Consider the following 21076-nt stretch of genomic DNA (forward strand, 5'->3'; position numbering starts at 1 on the left):
CAAACAAGTGGAGCGCTCTAAACAATAGAGGGGTTTACTCACCCCTTTGGTACAGTGACAGTCTTGAAAAACTTGAATGTACATATAAAAGGAAACAAAAAAACAAGAAACAAAAAAATATATAGTGCAGATGTTCCAAAAATGGACAATTGGTAGTAAGTAATGACTGAAACCACTCACATGGACAGGAGCCTATATGGTATTGGCTCCGTAAAAGGATCCTTTATGCTCTTGAGATTTAAAGATTAGATTTATGTAAGTGCATAAATCAACAGTGGTTGATCTGTGCCTAGCTCACCAGATCCACATACACACTGTATGTTATTATATGACTACACTTATATAATATCTATCACAATCAGCATATAAACAACACTTTGGCTTACGTTTCAAATACATTGATGTCTGGTTCCCAGAGATTCTCACCAGTAATCATTACTTTATCAATTCCACAATACTGATTAGGGTCCCACGAAATAAAGTCATTGGTCCAGGTCTAAGAATAAAAATAATAAACATGGACATATATGTATACAAATAAAACATTTGTATTGTCTAAACTTTTCTATAGTCATTGACTCCTAATGTTGTTGGACAATGTTTGCTTAATAATTTTGTGCAATATAAATATATATATATATATATATATATATATATATATATATATATATTTTTTTATTTTATATCATGCAGTATATTTCTGCAGTATAATTTGGCCTATATTATTACTGTTACTAAGTGTTTTTTTATTTTAAATTCTTTATTAATATTTACAGGTGTACAATACAGACAATAGGAGTAAATACTGTGACACTGTGACAAATGATTAACAGCAGGGAAAGACAATGAAACCTGCCTTATGTGAGTGACATTGTGCATTTGGGCAAATCCCGCTGTGGTTAATAAGACCTACTACCTACTACCCAACGGTGAGCAATCAGTTATCACCTGACATTGAATAATTATACAGGAAGAGGAAAGAAGCGAAGAGGGGAGAAACAAGAGCTGAAATCAAGTGTGTGATTGAAATTAAGTTTCAGGTAGGGTGACCTGGTATGGTATGTGCAATAGAGATGTCCCGAACGGTTCGCTGGCGAATAGTTCCTGGCGAACATAGCTTGTTTGCGTTCGCCCCCTATTCGTCATCATTGAGTAAACTTTGACCCTGTACCTCACAGTCAGCAGACACATTCCAGCCAATCAGCAGCAGACCCTCCCTTCCAGACCCTCCCACCTCCTGGACAGCATCCATTTTAGATTAATTTGGAAGCTGCATTCTTAGTGAGAGGAGGGACAGTGTAGCTGCTGCTGATTTAATAGGGAAATCGATAGCTAGGCTAGTGTATTCAGTGTCCACTACAGTCCTGAAGGACTCATCTGATCTCTGCTGTAAGGACAGAACCCCAAAAAGCTCTTTTTAGGGCTTTTTTTTCCCTGTGTAATCTAATTGCAGTTGCCTGCCTGCCAGCGTGTGTGTCAGGCTCACAGCGTATACTGTGCCCACTTGCCCAGTGCCACCACTCATATCTGGTGTCACAATAGCTTGCATTTAAAAAAAACAAAAAAAAAACTTTTTTGACTGTAGTGTACATTTAAAAAAAAAAAATGTTTTGAATGTAATAGATTGAATAGCAGTTAGTTGTCTGCAAGCGTGTGTGTCAGGCCTACAGTGTCTATTATGCCAACTTCTGCCAGTGCACAGTGCCACTCATATCTGTTGTCACAGTAGCTTGCACGCATAGTACCACTAATCGAAAAAAAAAACAACAGGCAGAGGCAGGCCACCCCGCAGGGGCCGTCGTGGTGCTGTGATTCCCTTTGGCCCTAGAATAATGCCCAGTGTTCAGAGGCCACGTACCCTGAACTCGAAAAGTTCTGAGGACATAGTTGACTGGCTAACACAGGACACCCAATATTCGACAGCTTCCGCTCGGAACCTTGACGCACCATCCTCCTCCAGCTTAGCTTCGGGCACCTCTCAAGTTACCACTCGCCAGCCTGCCGCCACCACCAACACTAACACCACAGCCGCTTGATCTGTCAGAGGAGTTATTTACACATCAGTTGGAAGAAATGAGTGATGCGCAACCATTATTGCCAGAGGATGTAGATAACAGGGATATGTCTCAGGCAGTGTCAGGATCGGGACATGGATCCAACACGCAGAGTACAAACAGGTGGTAGGTACGTATACCGGACCTTAGAATGGCCGGACTTAACGTAAGGAGTAAGTAGAGAATGGTCTAGGAACAAGCCTAGGTCGAGGGAACAAGAGGACAGGTAAGCGAGAGACAAGCCGAGTCAAAGGGTAACAGAGATAAACAGGGTAGTACAAACAAGCCCGGTCAGAACCAAAGAGACAACAGAATACAAGAGCACTGAGTGACTAGACAGGCTAGAACCACGACAGGGCAATGAGCAGATGCCGAAAGCCTTACTTTATACCTTGATTCTAGAGGGTAATCACGCCCCCGACGAGTCCTGATTAGTGCTCGGGACTTGACTGACAGGTCGACCCGGGTTGGCGTCATGACGTCGACTACTGAGCGTCGCGTCATCTAAGGAAGTGGTTCCCTCGCGGTCGGCTTGTAAATGGCCGAGAGAACCGCGAGGAACGGAAGAAACAACCCCTCTGGGAGGATAAACGTCTAAGTCTCTCACCTCCTCTGAGGTAGAGACTACAGGTACCCTGACAGGCAGGCAGCATTACACACATGTACGTATGGTGTGATGATGATGATGTTGTACCCACTGCTGCTTCCTTTGCTGAGTTGTCAGATACAAGTGAAGCAGTTGATGATGACGATGCGTCCGTGGATGTCACGTGGGTGCCCGCTAGAAGAGAAGAAGAACAGGGGGAAAGTTCAGATGGGGAGACAGAGAGAAGGAGGAGACGAGTTGGAAGCAGGGGGAGGTCGTCGCAAGGGGCTAGTGGCACAGTCAGACAGCATGCATCGGCACTCGGGGTCAGCCAGACAGCACGCCAATCAACGCATGCTGTTGCCACCACCAGAATGCCGTCATTGCAGAGCTCAACAGTGTGGCATTTTTTTTGTGAGTCTGCCTCTGACAACAGCGATGCCATTTGCAACCTGTGCCAAAAGAAACTGAGTAGTGGCAAGTCCAAACCCCACCTAGGTACAACTGCTTTGCAAGGCACATGATCGCACATCACAAACGCCTATGGGATCAGCACATGAGTACAAGCAGCAACCAAACTCAAAGCCGCCATCCTCCTCCTGGTCCAGCATCTTTAGCCACGTCAACCACTTGCCCCCTCTCAACCATCCGCCACTCTGTCTTTCGCCTTGAGCAGTTCCTGCTCATCTGCCCACAGTCAGGTGTCTGTCAAGGACATGTTTGATTGTAAGAAGCCAATGTCACAAAGTCACCCCCTTGCCCGGCATCTGACAGCTGGCTTGTCTGAACTCTTATCCCGCCAGCTTTTACCATACAAGCTGGTGGAGTCTGAGGCATTCCAAAAAATTTTAGCTATTGGGACACCGCAATGGAAGGTACCCGGACAAAATTTATTTGCACAAAAGGCAATCCCCAACCTGTACTCGATTGTGCAAAAGGAAGTAATGGCATGTCTGGCACACAGTGTTGGGGCAAGGGTCCATCTGACCACTAATACGTGGTCTGCAAAGCATGGTCAGGGCAAGTGTATCACCTACACTGCGCATTGGGTAAACCTGCTGACGGCTGCCAAGCATGGAATGCGTGGCTCTGCAGAGGAGTTGGTGACACCGCCACGACTTGCAGGCAGGCCTGCTGCCACATGTGTGTAATGTGTGTAATCTGATCGTACAACGCTTTGTGCAGAAGTACCCAGGCTTACAGGATGTCCTGAAGCAGGCCAGGAAGGTGTGTGGCCATTTCAGGCGTTCCTACACGGCCATGGCGCACTTTTCAGATATCCAGCAGTGAAACAACATGCCAGTGAGGCGCTTGATTTGCGACAGCCCGACACGTTGGAATTCAACACTTCTAATGTTTGACCGCCTGCTCCAACAAGAAAAAGCCGTTAACAAATATTTGTATGACCGGGGTGGTAGGACAGCCTCTGCGGAGCTGGGAATTTTTTTGCCACATTACTGGACGCTCATGCGCAATGCCTGTAGGCTCATGCATCCTTTTGAGGAGGTGACAAACCTAGTCAGTCGCACCGAAGGCACCATCAGCGACATCATACCATTTGTTTTCTTCCTGGAGCATGCCCTGCGAAGAGTAAGAGTTGTGGTCACCATCACCACCAGAAACAGCCTTATCAGCATCGCTTGCTGGACCTGCGGCAACGCTGGAAGAGGATTGTGAGGAAGAGGAGTCAGAGGAGGAATGTGGCTTTGAGGAGGAGGAGGAAGACCAACTACAACAGGCATCCCAGGGTGCTCGTTTTCACCAATCTGGTACCCATGGTGTTGTACGTGGCTGGGGGAAAGAACATACCTTCAGTGAGATCACTGAGGACGAGGAACGGGACATGAGTAGCTCGGCATCCAGCCTTGTGCAAATGGGGTCTTTCATGCTGTCGTGCCTGTTGAGGGACCCTTGTATAAAAAGGCTGAAGGAGAACGACCTGTACTGGGTGTCCATGCTACTAGACCCCCGGTGTAAGCAGAAAGTGTCTGAAATGTTACCGAATTACCGCAAGTCGGAAAGGATGCAGCAGTTCCAAAATAAATTTAAAAGTTTTAAAGCACGTTATTCCAAACAATTTAGGAATGTTAGGTGATTTATGCCCTTTATGGATTAAAACCAGACTCTGCATGAACTATGTAATTTTTCATGGGAGTTTTGCCATGGATCCCCCTCCGGCATGCCACAGTCCAAGTGTTAGTCCCATTGAAATCACTATTGTGGCCAGAAAGAGTCCCTGTGGGTTTTAAAATTCGCCTGCCTATTGAAGTCTATGGCGGTTCGCCCGGTTCGCACGTTCGCGAACATTTGCGGAAGTTCGCGTTCGCCATCCGCGAATGGAAAATGTTATGTTCGCGACATTACTAATGTGCAATGCTAAGCACCAAAGACTCTGGCCCTATACCAGTAATTAGATAATTGTCAGGCCTCGTGAGGTTTAAAATAAGCTTTGATCTCTAAGGGTGAAGGGTAAGGAAAGGTGAGGGAGGGAGATGCCTGGGGAGGAAGAGGAGAAGTAGAGGAGGGAAACAAAATAAATAAATACGAATTAAAATTATGGAAAGGGGGTAGCATTGGAGACACAAGTTTCAGTAGTCTGTAGCCTGTGCATCCTGAAATCGAGATATTCACTGATGCGAAGTAGGCTACAAACAAATTCAAGAGATGTTTCCGTAAAATCAAGGGCTTGGAGAATAGCAGAGCTCATGCTTCTAAAGGATAGGGTTTATCGACGGGAGATTTCAGCAAAGTAGTTATTTCAACCCAGAAGGATGGGTTTTAGAGCATGTCCACCAGCAGTGAATAAAGGATACAACCTCAACGCAACCCTTCCAGCACAGGTTAGTTGGGACTCAGTGCATCCTAAACAGCTTTTAGGGTTTCAGGTACTAGCGGAAGAGCATCTTATAAGTCTGCTCTTTTGTGATTAACACAAATAGTGAGTGACAATATAGGCTCCGAAATAAACGACCAATCACTGCATTCCTCTGGATGCCCTGAATCCTCTTCCCACATAGCAATGTAAGGTAATCTAATCTTTGTGGAGTGTCTCATTAATGCTATGTAAAGAGTAGATATTTGAACCTCTTGAATTAGTGTTTCAATGCACATTTTTTAAAAAGTTTGAAGGGGACACTATAGTCACCAGAACAACTACAGCTTAATGTAGTTGTTCTGGTGAGTATAATCATTCTATGCAGGCATTTTAATGCAAACACTGCCTTTTCAGAGAAAAGACAGTGTTTACATTGCCCCTGGGGACACCTCCAAGTGGCCACTCCTCAGTAGGCACAGTTATCTGTAGGCACAGTAGGCAGCTCTGCCATTCAGTGTCCCTATGCTATGCATGGGGACGCTGAATTTTCCTAGTAGAGATGCATTGATTCAATGCATCTCTATGAGGAGGTGCTGATTGTCCAAAACAGCGTTTGGCCCCGCACCTTTGACAATTTTAGCCAATCCAATGCTGATTGGCTTAAAATCGTCAATTTGTCCTTGATTTATTTATAGTGAGTGAGTGATGGCTGAGGAAGTAGAGGGCACCAGTGGACGATGTCACCTCCATATCCACATGTGGCGTGAAGTGTAATCAACATCAACGATAAGGTGCCCTAGATTAACCCATCTCTTTATTTCTGGTTAAGCAGGCCATTGATTGAGCAATGGTAGTTGAGCAATGGTATAATATTGAGTAAAATTTGTCAGTCCCAGATCACCATGTATAGGATGGCTCTGCATATTCTGGGTTGTGTTTGTTTGCTATTAAGTGTTTTAATTTCAATTATTTCTCTATGTATTATATGCCAATGGACTCCACCTCTGCCCTGTTTTGTACCTTTATATTTTGCCATTTTTTTCTCTGATAAAGTATGTTATTGCAGTCTTATCTTTTGACAACATAATTCACTTATTTTGCAACTTTTATATTATTTCCCTATATATTTGAATGGTTCTTCAATGTTTTATTACTGTTTTATTATGTTGTAGAGACAGTTTTATAGAGTTATCACTGTAACTCCTGGAAAAACCCAAGAGGAGGGTAACTCTATACTTTCAGTGTATGAAAATACAATCTAAGTGGCCAATTATGAACACAAACAGCACACATCACAGCAATCCAGGGTGGATGAAATTGACACTGATGATTGTGGCTAATGAGGAGATGGTCTCCAACAAGCCAGGGAGAGCCCTGTTTTTATCAAACCAATCTAATTGTTTTGACATAAAACCAGGGATAGTGCTGCTCAGAGACTCCAGCCAACATAACCACCACATTAAACGGTAGTGATTATATTGCTTTGTGTCAGTCTTTTATAATGTGCTAAAATATACATTTTTTTCCTCATGTACATTAGATTACTGCTATTAGACACAAAAAGAGAATTTAAAAAAAGTTGCATATCATTATCTTACCATGACAAACCTTATAAACGAGGTTACAGTCTGCTCACTCATATCCTAAAAGACATAAGGGAAGATGAGTCACATCGAAATAGCAATACATTTTGTCATTTTTTTTGCAAAATCAAAATACACCATTTCTTGATACCACAATCAGAGTTATTTAAGAATGTAATTTAAAAAAAATAAAAAAAATTGTATTGCATTTCTGGCAAATTAGCAGACATTCTCATGATCTTACTGTAACATAACTTATTTTTAGCAGCGTTGACGTCTCTGGGTGAAGGCTCTGTGTGTGGGGTCACATTTCAGGGTGAGAGCTGTTATAGGTGTCGTGCTGTGTGCGGGTAATGCCTATTGTCACCTATTGTCACCACTGTCTAAGGTAGAGGCACTGATTTCCTATGTGTTGGCCTGTCAGTGTGGCAGGCAAGAGTGTAAACAAGCTGGCATGGGCGGCAGCTATGGGTTTAGAGGCTGGGGTGCCGTATGGTCTGGGCTTATGCGACTTGTGTATATGGTAGGCGCCCTACATGGCATGCTTAATTCAGAGTCTACGAACTCCCAGTTTGGAAATATAGTGGTTCTGGTGTCTGCAGCCTGTCCCTGCAGGTTGAGCAATAAAAATGCTGCCTTTTCAGAGAAAAGTCAGTGTTTACATTGCTGCCTAATAACACCTCTAGTGGCAGTTACACAGACAACCACTAGAGGTGCTTCCTATTTCAGTGCTGCACTGTGTACAGCACCTACGTTGAGCATTTTCAAAGCATGACATGGAGATGCTGAACGCTTCCCATAGAGATTCATTGATTCAATGCATCTCAATGAGGAGATGCTGATTGTCACTGCGCAGAATTTGTCACACATGCGCAATAGCCTCCAATGGTTTTCTAGGGGAAAGCATTGGATTGGCTTAGATCATCAAGATTGATGATTTTAGCCAAGGAGGCGAGGCCAGCCAAGGCGAGATCAGGTAAATAAGCTATCTTTTAACTCACTTTGGAGGCGACATCTAAACAGTCCAACACCGTAGTGTTAGGAATACATGTTTGTATTTCTAACACTATAGTGATCTTTTAAGACCAATATACCTGAACTGGAAGCATAGCTAACTTGGAGAATTTTTCCAGTTTGGCTATTTTGTTGTTACATTTTTAATTCACTTGGGCACCGAAACTGTAAACTACTTACTGTAGCCCCTTTACAGACAGTTACAATGTCAGGGATAACGACAGACCTTTCTATTACACAATGGGTAAAAGTGGGGATTAGTACGGTAGATAAGCATTAAGCCATTTTCTAATCTTCTAAAAGAATTTCCTCTCCTACCAAGGGAAAATTTTACATATCTAATACTGAAATACATTATTACTAGAGATGTCGCGAACATAACATTTTCCGTTCGCAAATGGCGAACACGAATTTCCGCAAATGTTCGCGAACGTGCGAACCGGGCGAACCGCCATAGACTTCAATAGGCAGGCAGATTTTAAAACCCACAGGGACTCTTTCTGGCCACAGTGATGGAAAAGTTGTTTCCAGGAGACTAACACCTGGACTGTGGCATGCCGGAGGGGGTTCCATGGCAAAACTCCCATGGAAAATTACATAGTTGATGCAGAGTCTGGTTTTAATCCATAGGGCATAAATCACCTAACATTCCTAAATTGGTTGGAATAACGTGCTTTAAAACATCAGGTATGATGTTGTATCGGTCAGGTAGTGTAAGGGTTACGCCCGCTTCACAGTGACAGACCAAACTCCCCATTTAACGCACCGCAAACAACCGCAAACAGTCCATTTGCACAACCGCAAACTCCCCATTTGCACAAGGTTGGATACCAAGCTAGCCATGTCCCGTTCCTTGTCCTCACTGATGTCATTGAAGGTCTCTTCCTCCACCCAGCCACGTACAACACCAAGGGTCCCCGAAAGGTGACAACAAGCCCCCTGGGATGTCTGCTGGGTTTGGTCTTCCACCTCCTTAAAGCCACCTTCCTCCTCTGACTCCTCTTCTTCAGACTCCTCTCTCTGCGTTGCCTCTCTCTGCGTTATTATAAGGTGTGTTAAGTAGTACTATTCTTATCAGTTTAATCCCTGTTGCGTCCCTATCAGGGGACGTGTATATGGCATCAATTTTAGGAACCGGGAGATGGAAAAAGATACTTGGTCGGTCCTCCTACTTCAAATTTGGGGCACTGCACGTGCAATCTAATGTGCCACCATATAGGAGTGGTGTGTTAAGTAGAACTATTCCTATCAGTTTAATCCCAGTTATGTGCCTTTTTTTTGGTTTAGTTTTTGAAGCCACAGTGCAGCACCAGAGGCCAGAAAAATTAGGCATGTACACATGCCTGAAAAATTAGGTATTGTTGCAGCCGTTGCTGTAGCAGCGGCCAGAAAAATTGATGTTTGTTTCCCAGGCATAAAGTGCCCTAAAACATTGCGGCTTGAACCCCAGTTGGTGGCAACTCATCCGGCATTCAGAGATAAAATACAGCAGCGTGTGGACCATTTTTAGCCCAAGGCAGCTCATCTCATCAGGCCTTTTTTAGTGAGGTAATCTAGACCTTTTTAACCTAGGCGGCTTCTCTTCTCAGTGACAATACCTCTTGCTGCTCTGAAGGTCCTTTCTGACAGGACACTTGAAGCGGGGCAGGCCAGAAGTTCTATCGCAAATTGGGATAGCTCAGGCCACAGGTCAAGCCTGCACACCCAGTAGTCAAGGGGTTCACCGCTCCTCAGAGTGTCGATATCTGCAGTTAAGGCGAGATAGTCTGCTACCTGTCGGTCGAGTCATTCTCTGAGGGTGGACCCCGAAGGGCTGTGGCGATGCGTAGGACTTAAAAAGCTCTGCATGTCCTCCATCAACAACACGTCTGTAAAGCATCCTGTCCTTGCCGGCGTGGTCGTGGGAGGAGGAGGATTACTTTCGCTTCTTCCCCTGTTAGATTCCCGTTGTGCTGTGACATCACCCTTATACGCTGTGTAAAGCATACTTTTTAATTTATTTTGGAACTAATGCATCCTTTCCGACTTGCGGTAATTCGGTAACATTTCAGGCACTTTCTGCTTATACCTGGGGTATACCTGGGGTAGACACCCAGTACAGGTCGTTTTCCTTCAGCCTTTTTATACGAGGGTCCCTCAACAGACACGACAGCATGAAAGACCCCATTTGCACAAGGTTGGATGCCGAGCTACTCATGTCCTGTTCCTCGTCCTCAGTGATCTCATTGAAGGTATGTTCTTCCCCTAGCCACGAAAAAATCCACGGGTACCAGATAGGTGACAACGAGCACCCTAGGATGCCTGTTGTGGTTGGTCTTCCTCCTCCTCCTCAAAGCCACATTCCTCCTCTGACTCCTCTTCCTCACAATCCTCTTCCAGCGTTGCCGCAGGTCCAGCAAGCGATGCTGATAAGGCTGTTTCTGGTGGTGATGGTGACCACAACTCTTCCTCTTCCTCTTCACGCTCATCTACGGCCTGATCCAGCACTCTTCGCAGGGCACGCTCCAGGAAGAAAACAAATGGTATGATGTCCCTGATGGTGCCTTCGGTGCGACTGACTAGGTTTGTCACCTCCTCAAAAGGACGCATGAGCCTACAGGCATTGAGCATGAGCGTCCAGTAATGTGGCAAAAAAATTCCCAGCTCCGCAGAGGCTGTCCTAGCACCCCGGTCATACAAATATTCATTAACGGCTTTTTCTTGTTGGAGCAGGTGGTCGAACATTAGGAGTGTTGAATTCCAATGTGTCGAGCTGTCGCAAATCAAGCGCCTCACTGGCATGTTGTTTCGCCGCTGGATATCTGAAAAGTGCGCCATGGCCGTCTAGGAATGCCTGAAATGGCCACACACCTTCCTGGCCTGCTTCAGGACGTCCTGTAAGCCTGGGTACTTCTGCACAAAGCGTTGCACGATCAGATTACACACATGTGTCAACTTGCCCAAATTCAATGCCGCCAACAAATTTCTTCCGTTGTCACAAACCACTTTGCCGATCTCCAGTTGGTGCGGAGTCAGCCACTGATCCACCTGTGCGTTCAGGGCGGACAGGAGTGCTGGTCCGGTGTGACTCTCTGCTTTCAGGCAAGTCAACCCCAAGACGGCGTGACACTGCCGTAACCGGAATGTGGAATAGTACCTGGGGAGCTGGGGGGGTGCCGTTGATGTGGAGCAAGACACAGCAGCAGAAGAGGACTCAGCCGAGGAGGTTATGGAAGAGGATGGAGTAGGAGGAGTAGAGGAGGTGGCAGCAGGCCTGCCTGCAAGTCGTGGCGGTGTCACCAACTCCTCTGCAAAGCCACGCATTCCATGCTTGGCAGCCGTCAGCAGATTTACCCAATGCGCAGTGTGGGTGATATACCTGCCCTTACCATGCTTTACAGACCAGGTATCAGTGGTCAGTGGACCCTTGCCCCAACACTGTGTGCCAGACATGCCATTACTTCCTTTTGCACAATCGAGTACAGGTTGGGGATTGCCTTTTGTGCAAAGAAATTTCGGCCGGGTACCTTCCACTGCGGTGTCCCAATAGCTACAATTTTTTTGAACGCCTCAGACTCCACCAGCTTGTATGGTAAAAGCTGGCGGGATAAGAGTTCAGACAAGCCAGCTGTCAGATGCCGGGCAAGGGGGTGACTTTGTGACATTGGCTTCTTACAACCAAACATGTCCTTGACAGACACCTGACTGTGGGCAGATGAGCAGGAACTGCTCAAGGCGAAAGACAGAGTGGCGGATGGTTGAGAGGGGGCAAGGAGGACAGCAGTGGTTGACGTGGCTGAAGATGCTGGACCAGGAGGAGGATGGCGGCTTTGAGTTTGTGTGCTGCTTGTACTCATGTGTTGATCCCATAGGCGTTTGTGATGTGCGATGTGCTTCGCAAAGCAGTTGTACCTAGGTGGGGGTTGGACTTCCCACGACTCAGTTTCTTTTGGCACAGGTTGCAAATGGCATCGCTGTTGTCAGAGGCAGACACACACAAAAAATGCCACACTGCTAAGCTCTGCAATGACGGCATTCTGGTGGTGGCAACAGCATGCGTTGATTAGCGTGCTGTCTGGCTGACCCCGGGTGCCGATGCATGCTGTCTGACTGTGCCACTAGCTCCTTGCGACAACCTCCCCCTGCTTCCAACTCGTCTCCTCCTCCTCTGTCTCCCCATCTGAACTTTCCCCCTGTTCTTCTTCTCTAGCGGGCACCAACATGACATCCACGGACGCATCGTCATCATCAACCGCTTCACTTGTATCTGACAACTCAGCAAAGGAAGCAGCAGCGGGTACAACATCACCATCATCACACCATATGTACATGTGTGTAATGCTGCCTGCCTGAGGCATATCCCTGTTATCTACATCCTCTGGCAATAATGGTTGCGCATCACTCATTTCTTCCAACTGATGTGTAAATAACTCCTCTGACAGGCGGGCGAGTGGTAACTTGAGAGGTGCCTGAAGCTAAGCTGGAGGAGGATGGTGCGTCAAGGTTCCGAGCGGAAGCTGTAGAAGATTGGGTGTCCTGTGTTAGCCAGTCAACTATGTCCTCAGAACTTTTCGAGTTCAGGGTATGTGGCCTTTGAACACTGGCCATTATTCTAGGGTCAAAGGGAATCACAGCACCACGACCACGACGGCCCCTGTGGGGTGGCCTGCCTCTGCCTGTCATTTTTTTTCCTTTAGTGGTACTATGCGTGCAAGCTGAGTGGCACTGTGCACTGGCAGACATTGGCCGAGTAGACGCTGTAAGCCTGACACACACGCTTGCAGACAACTAACTGCTATTCAATCTATTACAGTAAAAATTGTATTATTATTTTTTTTAAATGTACACTACTGTTACACCAGATATGAGTTGCACTGGTGTGACACTGTGCCCTGGCAGGCCCTGAAACGCAAATGTGTGAAGGAAACTGACTGCTATTATATTACAGTCAAAAAAAATATATTTTTTTAAATGCAAGCTATTGTGACACCAGATATGAGTGGTGGCACTGGGCAAGTGGGCGCAGTATACGCTGTGAGCCTGACACACACGCTGGCAGGAAGGCAACTGCAATTAGATGACACAGTAAAAAAAAGCAGACTGATGTTCTAGCCCTAAAAAGGGCTTTTTGGGGTGCTGTCCTTACAGCAGAGATCAGATGAGTCATTCAGGACTGTAGCGGACACTGAATACACTAGCCTAGCTATCGATTTCCCTATTAAATCAGCAGCAGCTACACTGTCCCTCCTCTCACTAAGAATGCCGCTTCCGAATGAATCTAAAATGGATGCTGTCCAGGAGACGGAGGGTCTGGGAGGGAGGGCCTGCTGCTGATTGGCTGGAATGTGTCTGCTGACTGTGAGGTACAGGGTCAAAGTTTACTCAATGATGACGAATAGGGGGCGGACCGAACAACGCATATGTTCGCCCGCCGTGGCGAACGTGAACAAGCTATGTTCGCCAGGAACTATTCGCCAGCGAACTATTCGGGACATCTCTAATTATTACTAATAGACAATCAAACAAATACAATGCCACAGACTTAACACTATTTGGACATAAATGTACGGGGCATTTGCTAAAATGGAAGTAACTATCTCTATGCTAATATAGGCACAAACACTAAACTTCCATGTGTGTCTAAATAGGAAGAGGAGTAATATTCCCATTAGGCAATGGTTTCAGACTATGAAGATCCATTTAATACAATGGGAGGCCTTTTGCAAAATTGTGATGAGATGGTACTGGGTACCGCAGAAACATTCTGGTATCTATGTTGATATTTCTCCAAATTGCTGGAGATGCTCACAAGATATAAGTTCTTTTGAACACATATTTTGGAAGTGCCCAGTCCTGCTACAACTTTGGAACTCTTTAGAATTAATTATTAAACAAATAACAGATCTTACGTTATTATTTCTACCAGAGTTCTATTTACAGCAAAAAAATATAATACATCTTCTTTTAGCAACATAAATTAGTATTGCAGCACCGTGGAATTCCCCACTTCCGCCCACCCTAAAAGAAGTATTAGAAAGAGTAGATGATATATGTGATGAAACCAACCTCGCCACTGGGCATTGGAGAAGCATGTTTGCCCGCCTCCTACCTGCTGACTATGGCCCCTGGGTTATTTGGCCCTTCAAGTACAATATTTGGGCATAATAGACTTATATTCTACTGTGTCTGACCCTTTAACTGTTTGGTACTTCGATACTGAACTTCGGATACAGTCGAAGTGCCGAAGCCGTCGAAGTGGCGAAGTAGTCGAAATGGCCGCCATTAGACCTTCGAACACGTGGCGGCGGCCATTTTAATGCACTCGAACACGGTCAGCGGTGACCTGTACCTTCCCCTACCCTTCGACACCGCAGCTGGAGACTAAGTCCCGTTCGAACATTCGAACGCCCGTTCGAATGGGACTTTGTCATCTTTTCATGGGAAATAGACCGCCACTCGACTAACGACCACCGCGGAAGTTTAACCGTGTTTTACTTCGACACTTCGACAGAAGTCGAAGTGCGTTTGACTATTCGAACGCCGCCTTCGGATGGGACTTTGCCGATTTTCAAGGCAGAAATAGACTGACTACACAGCCTGAATCTGTGGAACTGTCTTGGGCATACAAACAGGCGTGTGGTCGGTCCAAAGAGTCTTTTTCAATATCTCAGGAACCACTGAACCGATTTGTACGAAGTTTTAATATGTTTGTCCCCAAGTTATGTGGTTCATGAAAATATAAGTTTTATTCCTGTATGATACAAAATCATAAAGTTATGAAAATGTATAAAAATGTGTAAGTTTTAGCTGGGAGATAATTGAGGAGATACAGTAAGAAACTCAATTATCTCCCAAGCAGAGGGGAGGGAAACTGTGGGTTGTACTATTATGTTATTGGTTGTTTTATACCTCCCTGTGGGCGGCCCTGTATGTGGTGTATCACCAAATTAATATACATATATATTACACAAGGTTCGTCTACATTAAAAGGTATTTATTAGAAGGCAGCAACACAATACTATAAATGTATCACAAACACACATCCCAAACCCACGGAGCAACAACCCTTTTTAAATCTATCTATATATCTGTATAGTAATCCCCTTCCCCACACGTTTGATCTCACCCACGGTTAGGCCTTCACATCTAGTAATGGCTCACTGCTGCAAGTTCAACATCACATCCACCAAGGAAGAAAAGGAAGCAACAGACAGTAACATGGTTCACCAAGATAGCACATGGCGTCTGCTCTGTAGCACAGCCAAGAAGGAACAGAGAGGAATGGAGATAGGGGGAAGTGGTTATCTCTTTCCTAACTTGTACAGGTATTGACTTACCCAATTAACATATCAAAGGGTAAAGCTTATCCCCCTGTAAGAAAGGCATACATGAGCTTGGTCACGTGACCCCTGGTCACCATATTAGTTTGACAGAATGTCACCACACTGTATTGGTAAAGATTGTAATAAAAGCCAGACTTGGTGTGCTAGCACCTCAGATCATCTTGTACCTTCATGAAGTTTCGGCTCATGTTTGGGGGATTGGAGAACTACACTCTGGGGATTGCTATAATCACTATACTCCCCAGGGTATAATCACTAAGCTCTGCTAAGAGCTTGTTCCTGTTCCTGCTCTCTGGAATTCGGAGAGGTCCACCTACTGGAAGCTGGACCCTGGTCTTGGGTCCAGAGTGGGTGGAGTCGGCGAGACCCCAATCAAGCTGCAGCGGTTTGTGGGGTCTGCAGTGGTTATGGTGTCAGGCAGAAAGCTTGGCGACCTCGGAAAGCACTAGGAGCATCCGTCAGCAGAGGGTACCCAGTCGGGGTGCCAGTGGTTCCGTTACATTGGTGGCAAGTGGTGGGATGGCATCCTAGTGCGTGGAGAAGCAGCGCAGAGGCACCGGTAACGTTTGGAATTTTGAGGGCAACGCTAGTATTCGTACAGCGCCCCTGTTCACAGCAAACATGACTTTTCGCTTTGAGGGCGACGCTTACAGGAAGGAGTTAGAGAGGCGGTTAACCAGGTATAGCCCGAATATTTTGGTAGAGACACTCCTGGCCACCGTGCACAAGTAGGATGTGGAGAATCGAGCGGCATGGGAATTGGAGCTTCGATATTGGAGATTGGGGCTGTGGCCAATCGGTCTCTCCTCCCTGCAGCAACCAGCATCCCAGGGAGAGGAGATTGTCGGTCCCTCGTCCCTACCGCAACCAGAATCCCAGGGAGACGAAGGTGCCATCCTTCCTCCCCAGCGGCAGTGTGAGTCCCAGAGAGCAGAAGGTGTCGTCCTTCCTCCCCAGCGGCAGTGTGAGTTCCAGGGAGCCGAAGGTGCCGTCCTTCCTCCCCAGCGGCAGTGTGATTCCCAGAGAGCAGAAGAAGTCGTCCTTCCTCTCCAGCGGCAGTGTGAGTTCCAGGGAGCTGAAGGTGTCGTCCTTCTTCCCCAGCGGCAGTGTGAGTCCCAGAGAGCAGAAGGTGTCGTCCTTCTTCCCCAGCGGCAGTGTGAGTCCCAGAGAGCAGAAGGTGTCGTCCTTCCTCTCCAGCGGCAGTGTGTATCACAGGGAGCTGAAGGTGTTGTCCTTCCTCCCCAGCGGCAGTGTGAGTCCCAGAGAGAAGAAGGTGTTGTCCTTCCTCCCCAGCGGCAGTGTGAGTCCCAGAGAGAAGAAGGTGTCGTCCTTCCTCTCCAGCGGCAGTGTGTATACCAGGGAATTGAAGGTGCCGTCCTTCCTCCCCAGCGGCAGTGTGAGTCCCAGAGAGCAGAAGGTGTCGTCCTTCCTCTCCAGCAGCAGTGTGTATCCCAGGGAGCTGAAGGTGCCGTCCTTCCTCCCCAGCATCAGGACAATATATGGAAAGGGGAGACAGTTGGTACCCCTCTTCACCAGCAGACAAGTATGGAAGGTTCTGGAGATAATTGGCGGGCCGAAGTAAGGCAGCGAGTGGCCCAGTATGGGGGTGATGTACCCATGGAGACACGCCGGGTGATCTGGAACCAGGTCATGGCCGAGCAAAGCACAAGGCTGGGCCGAGAATCCCAGCTGGCGAAGGAGAGAAAGCGTCAGGGAGCGGAGCTTGTTACCCCCTCTCCCCAGCGGCAGTCTACAGTTCAGGGAGAGGAGCTTGTTACCACCTCTCCCAAGCGGCGGATCATTAACGTGCAGGGAATAGAGAGCCCAGTCTCCTTTCCCCAGCAGCAGGACACTGTATTGGGAGCAGAGACAGTCGGTCTCCCTCCACAGAGGCTGGAAGTATGTATGGGAGAGGAGCTTGCTACCCCCTCTCCCCAGTGGCAGATTATTAATGTGCAGGGAATTGGGAGCCCAGTCTCCATTCCCCAGCGGCAGGGTGTTCTATCGGGAGAGGAGCCTATTACCCCCTCTCCCCAGCGACAGCTTAGTGGACCAGGGGGAGACTGTAAGCCCCACATCTGTGCAGGTGGGACTGTGGTCTCTGCACCTACAGCACAGGATGTAAGGACAGTCAGTCCTGTCCCCCAGCAACAAGGCTGCTTAGCTAAAGGGGAGACAGTCAGTCTCCCCCTCCAACAGCAGAGCTGTGTATCTAAAGGGGAGACAGTCGGTCCCCAGCAACCAGGCTCCAACCAGGCTACTTCCGTGGTAGCACTGGCACCAGGGCAGAGTACCGCTGGTCTCTGCCCACTCAGCAACCCACCAAAACAGTCTACCAGTCCTTCACACAGCCGGGGTGAGGCACCTGGACCTGGACAAGTTTTTCCCTTACTCAGGTGTAGTAACCATGTTTTGTGGGTGGGCTGCTGGACTAACAAGGGCACTGACCAGCAGGAGGTCAGATACCCTGTTAGTCTGTTTGGAAAAGGGAAGAAATGTGACGAAACTAACTAACATGAATTAGTATTGCGGCACCGTGGAATTCCCCACTTCCGCCCACCCTAAAAGAAGTATTAGAAAGAGTAGATGATATATGTGATGAAACCAACCTCGCCACTGGGCATTGGAGAAGCCTGTTTGCCCGCCTCCTACCTGCTGACTATGGCCCCTGGGTTAATTGGCCCTTCAAGTACAATATTTGGGCATAATAGACATAGTAAAAACCAAAGAAAAATAAGTTACCTGCGCTCTCTCCTTTATCCCTATGTATTTTTAAACAAATTTAGTTTTTTTAGTTACCTCCAATGGCCATGAGAGGAGGGAGGGGAGGGGTTATTCTGTCTCTCACTGTGAAAATACAACTACCATTAAAATATAGACTGATCATTTCTTTGTCAGTGGGAAAACGTTCAAAATCAGCAGGGGATCAAATACTTCCCCTCCCTCACTGTAAAAGAGACACGCACAAACATATACAAGCAAAACTAACTGAGCTATTCTCTAAAGTGAGAATTGCTGGGAATTCAAAGTGTATTCCAAATTTAAGGCCAAAATAGCAAAACTGAAAAACAGAATTTACTTTTTCTTATTTAGCTTTTTTGACCTAAATTTTTAACTCCTAGCGATTCTCACTTTAGTGAATAACCCTGGAATGCAGTTTATATTCCTCTTTTACCTTAACATAGGTCTTTAGTTCATGCTCATGGCTCCATTAATGTATATGGGATAATATACAACATACCAAAATAAAATGAATAGAACCATACATATTCTGAATGGGAACACATGTTATAGTCGGGGTGGCGGGGTAAATCCTAGGAAGTAAAGAGACTAGGCTAATAACAATAAGGTGTTTCCTAACAGGGAAATACTCAGTATGAATTTTAGAAAGTTGTAGATAGTTCACTAATGTGTTGATAAATATAACCCTTAAAAATCTTGTGTAATACATCATGAATTATTGCATATTAAAAGAGAATACATTTTATTAGAATAGTGTGTGAAAATAAAAATCACAAATAGTGAAGAAACAAACATAGCAAACATAGTATACCCTAATTAAATGGAAATTGGAATATATATTTATAATATATATATATATATATATATATATATATATATATATAATATACACAAATGGGCCCTCATAAATAGTAGATAATGGTTACCATGGAAGAAGACCTGGGTCACAGATAGATGTACTAGTGGTCAGATTTTGTTACTGCTCAGTAGAATGCTTTATAATGACTGAATTAACAAAACATTAGTCTTCTTATGATATTGTATCATTGATGCACGTAATTACTCCGTAGCAAAAAGAATGGAGAGCAAGAATATATATGTTATAACTGTAATATTATATGTAACAATATATAACGGATAAAAAGGGAGCGGTAAAGATGCTTAAAATTAAACTTGAAAGTTATATTTTGTTTTGCTGAACATATATTTCATACCTATTGACCAGACCAAGTATTACTTAGAAAGATATAAAGAAATTAGATTCTTACCATGTGTATGATAGCATGTAAGTACATGTCCACGTATACAATTGTTGGAATTGTCCAGTTCATTGTTGGGCGCACAACAAATAAGTTGTTATCCAGATCCAAGTTCTTTATAAGATTATAGTAACTGCAGTCTGACTGGCATTGACCTACACCTGGGGCACAATAAAAGAACAAAAATTAAAGATAATGGTTAATCCAATTTGGAGAGTGGTATCTGCAACTAATCTGAGTAAAAAAATAATATTAGTAATGAGCAATGAGAATGGATGAACATAACTAGCATTATAGGAAAATGTAATTGTTTGCACCAGGGTATAGATGTGTTAGAGGGCATATTACATTTGATAAATATATCTTGTATGTGTACAAAAAGCATAGGGGCGACCCAGTCATTCAAAAAATGTCTAGAATTGGGGCGTCCAACATGCGGCTCGCCGGACATTGAGGGGCGGCCCGCGTGAGATCTGCAGTGGTAACAGCACTTCCAACTGCATGTGCGCAAGGTTTGTTTGACCGGCAAGAAGGAAGTGCATAGCATAGCGCTACCCTCCAGCCAGTCAGCCATTGTAGCGTGGCCAAGACTGCGGTAAAGGATCTTCTGTATCCTCAGCCCCGACCTGACAGGAAGGTGTTTGGTGCTCTTCCTGTCAGGCCAGTTAGTGGAAACAAAATATCCTTTACCATGGTACCATGGTTTACCATGGGGGGCGGGGGGGAGGTGGGGGGACTGTGGGATGGGGTAGAGGGGCAGCAAAAGAGAAACAGGGGGGCTGGGGGAGTGTCACGTTCTGTTCCTGGCTGCGGATCATTCTGGTAATGGCTTCTGGTATGTTTGTTTTATTTGCCACACCCGTTTGTTTTCCATTATTCATTTAGGTTTCAGAGTTCCTGCAGGCAGCTGCTCAAGGCTTCTGCCCTTTCTTGCAGGTAAGTGCTATATATGTGTTCTGTGGTTGTTTTAGCATACATTAGGCAGTGTAGGACCTGCCAGTTATGGGGTACATTGGCGTTGTTGTCAGGCTTATGCAATGTATGATCATTTAATGTAACTAAATCTCCATGATTTACATATATAGTGCTTAGTTATGTCTCCTCTTGTTTTGCCTATTATATCTTGTCTTGTTTTATTTTGTAATCCATGTACAGTCTTGTCCTGCCCCTGTTTAGTTAATGTTTCCTTATGTATTGTGTACATGTTCTGGGTTCTGCTTTCTGTCCTGCTCCAGTTTTGGGTTCTGTTGGTTATGTCTTGTTTTAGTTTGTGTGCCCAGTCCATGTTCAGTCCTGTCCAGTCATGCCCATGTTTAGTTAATGTTCCCTTATGTATTGTGTACGTGTTCTGGGTTTAGCTTCCTATCCTTCTCTGGTTCTGGGTTCTGCTGGTTATGTCTTGTTTTCATGTTTGGTGCCTGTTCTAGCCTTGTCTTATTTCTAGTACTGGATACACTCTTGCTGCAGAGCCTCCCTATTCAGCTCCTGGGAGGTCTGCTTATTTCCTAGTTCCTGGGATCCGCAGAAGCTGAATCAGGGTTCTGGTTGTGGCTGCACAAACGCTGGTGCTCAACACCAGGGGGCGTGCGGTTACCCTGCACCAGACCCTGCTAATCCACCTCCACACTGTGACTCCTACTCTGAACATCAGGCATACTGGGTCTCGGTCCTCGCTTCGCTGCCTGGACAGACTCAGGGGTC

General features: G+C 45.8%; 1 protein-coding gene across 1 annotated transcript in view; it reads right to left on the bottom strand.

Moving 5' to 3' along the window:
• The window catches only part of LOC134578472 (5-hydroxytryptamine receptor 3C-like), a 72352-nt gene that overhangs the window by 47954 nt on the left and 3322 nt on the right, over positions 1–21076 (bottom strand). The window contains exons 2-4 of the mRNA XM_063437471.1: positions 19385–19536; positions 7054–7098; positions 387–496 (exon numbers count right to left, since the gene is read on the bottom strand). Coding sequence (XP_063293541.1) covers positions 387–496; positions 7054–7098; positions 19385–19536 — 307 coding nt within the window. The remainder of the gene's footprint in view (positions 1–386; positions 497–7053; positions 7099–19384; positions 19537–21076) is intronic.

This window comes from Pelobates fuscus, chromosome 12, assembly GCF_036172605.1.
Source record: "Pelobates fuscus isolate aPelFus1 chromosome 12, aPelFus1.pri, whole genome shotgun sequence".
In the NCBI taxonomy this organism is placed as follows: domain Eukaryota; kingdom Metazoa; phylum Chordata; class Amphibia; order Anura; family Pelobatidae; genus Pelobates; species Pelobates fuscus.